Source organism: Spermophilus citellus (assembly GCF_964194105.1).
Source record: "Spermophilus citellus genome assembly, chromosome: 4".
Lineage (NCBI taxonomy): Eukaryota > Metazoa > Chordata > Mammalia > Rodentia > Sciuridae > Spermophilus > Spermophilus citellus.
The window spans coordinates 212,613,360-212,616,216 of record NC_138185.1 but is presented as its reverse complement, the minus strand read 5'-3'; the positions used below and the strand labels follow the sequence as shown (position 1 = coordinate 212,616,216).

Here is a 2,857-nt window from a genome sequence, read left to right as displayed (position 1 = left end):
CTGTATGATTCTTTTTTCATCTTTAAGTGGGACAATTATACCCCTAGGGTAGCTATGGGCATCAATGGGATGACTTGTGCTAAGAGCTCAGTCTAGAGACTAGCACAAAGAGCATGCCCATTGGGCAGGATCACTCAGGCTGTAACCCAACACAATTTCAAGAAGTTCAACTCAAGAAAAAATCAATGAGACACAAGGGTTAGGAGAAAAAGACTATTGTGAGGTCAAAGAATGGAGAAGAGGGAGCTTTGCTAACAAATCACCTCAAGTTTAGGAGGTTGTAGGATATTATTCTATGATAGAAATGAGACAGAGATAGCTAATAGGAGGAAGAATCTTTGTGATTTTTCTGGGGAATAGGTGGAGATCTTCCAGAAACTAAGGCATCACCTCTGATGATGGTATTAGAAATTTTAAATTTTATTTTTAAATTTTATTTTTATTGTTCCACATTCTTTATTTGTTTTAATTAGTTACACATGACTGTTGCATTTGACATTTTGGTTGTACGTGATGGAGAGTTACAGTGGTGGTGTAATATATATGAACATAGTTGGACTTCATTACCCTATCATTCCAAATTCCAGACCCCTCTCCCCTCCCCCTTCACTCCCTTCTGTCTAATCCAAAGTACCTCTATTCTTCCTTAGCCACACCCAGCCATTGTGAGTTAACATAAATTAAGGATTTCTTACATAATCATTTAATTACACAATTTGAAACAAATTTTAACATCTCAAAAAAAGGGGAGAAAGGACAGAAGAGAGCAGGGTAGGCGAAGCATCCCAGGGAGACAGTCTGATGTCTTCTGCAGATGGGGGCAGAGAAGGGTCCTGATGTCCTGGTGGAGGCAGAAGTGCTCTCAGCTGAAACCCGGACACAGGAACCTGAGGCAGTCAGCACATCTTGGTCCCGCAGGTCTTCAGAGTCCACATGGCCGATGGCCACAGGAGGAGTGAGGCTCCACAGGGCACAGCTTGTAGCTACGCTGTGTATCTGGCAGGTCTCTGCACTCTTACATTGGAGCCACCTTAGTGCTGACACGTGGAATGCAACAGCACAGTTGTAGCCCACAGGAAGCAATCCTCCCCAACACTCGCCTCCAGAACTTTCTGCTGGCACAGGATGGCCCAGAGTCGGTCTGGGAGGCTGAATCAGATGCGGGGGTCCTTGCAGGCGGAAAGCGGAAATGGATGGCAGGCTGGCTGGAAATTCGGATGTGCCTCTGCCCTGACACTTGGGCCACCTCCGGCATCGGAGGCTCACAGGGCAAGGGCAAGGGCAAGGGGCGAAGGGAAGGCTCACTGGGACACCTCTTGGGGAGGACCAGGGAGCTGGAAGGATCCACGGGGCGGGAGCGGGGGCAAGGCTTCACCCTGGGGGGCGCAGCGGTCCCCTGGAACACGCCGGCCGCCTGGCTTTTCTGGTGCTCCAGGATGAGGTAGGTGGCCGTGGCTGCGTTGAACTTCCTCTGGGCCAGAGACGCGCAGGTGTTGTGCAGATCGTATCCCATGTCGAACATGACGGTCAGTATTTCGGGGTCCGGGTGTGTGGGGAGGGCTTCCCCATAATCCCGGGGTACAGGCTGCTCCCCCTGCGCCAGCCAGGGGTGCTGAAGGATCTGCCTGGCCGTGGGCCGCTTGCGGGGGTCCCGGGTCAGGATCTGGCGGAGGAGGATTTGCGCTGGCACCGAAACGCGGTGGGGGAGGCAGTAGGCGCCCCGCACCATCTTCCTCAGCATCTTCTTAGCCGTGGGCCCCGTGAAGGGGCTGTGCCCTGTCAACATGAAGTAGAGAATGACCCCCAGGCTCCAGATGTCCACCGGGGAGCCCTCGTACGCTTGCCTCAGGATAATCTCGGGGGCAAAGTGGGAGAGGGTGCCCCAGAACTTGTGCAGTTTCTGCCCAGGGTGGACCGTGGTGCTGAAGCCGAAGTCGATCAGCTTGACCTGGCCTCTGGCGTCCAGCACGATGTTCTCTGGCTTCAGGTCCCGGTGCACGATGCCCCTGTCGTGGCAGTAGCCCACGGCGCTCACTATCTGCCGGAAGAGCCTGCGCGCCTCCTCCTCCTGCAGGCCTCCCTCGGGGACGTAGTCCCGCAGCTGGCCCCCACCTCCATGCTCCATCACCATGTAGATATTTTGGGGCGTCTCCACCACCTCAAACAACCGAATCACGTGGGGGTGCTTCAGGCTCCTCATCGTATCCGGCTCAGCCAGGAACGGGAGGTTCTTCACTGTCTTGGGCAGGACCTTCACGGCCACCTCTGCTCCTGTGGGGCAATGGCGGGCTAGTTGGACCTGGCCGAACCCGCCACACCCGATGTCCCTCAGGACCTGGTACTGGTGGTCCCTCAGGATTTCCTCGTGGCAGGGGCTGGGCCCCTGGGACACTACACTAATCTTACTACTCTGGCTATCCATCCTAAGCAGGAACACCACCAAGGATGCTAGCTTAAAACAAAATAACAGACTAAAACAACAAATCCAAATCAAAAACACAAACAAGACAAAACAACAAACCCAAACCAAAGAACCAATATCCAAAGACCACCACCAACAACCGCCAACCACCAACCACCACCAACCACCAAACGCGCTAACTAGCTGGGAGTCCGACAGGTCACCACCAAGAGCTTCCTGTACTTGTGGACAAAAACCCAGCTGCGGCCACTCTCTTATATACCTGCCCTTTGAAACTTGCTCACAATGGCTCCTTGTGACATCAGAGCAAGTCATGGCCCAGTCACGCCTGGCCATAACTGCCAGTGGTCATCTTCCTCTGGGGAAGATGCATGTGTGTTACTGCTGTAACTGAGGGGGACGCGTAGAGATATACAAGAAGAGCATTTTCTGGTC

At 53.2% G+C, this 2,857-nt stretch overlaps 1 protein-coding gene across 1 annotated transcript; it reads right to left on the bottom strand.

The window, feature by feature from the left end:
- Positions 1-1,015: 1,015 nt before the first annotated feature.
- On the bottom strand, positions 1,016-2,422 carry LOC308648304 (sperm motility kinase-like; the record flags this gene model as incomplete). Its single annotated transcript, XM_081292931.1, has 1 exon — positions 1,016-2,422. The coding sequence occupies one exon, from the start codon at positions 2,420-2,422 to the stop codon at positions 1,016-1,018; it is 1,407 nt and encodes a 468-aa protein (XP_081149057.1).
- Positions 2,423-2,857: the final 435 nt, after the last annotated feature.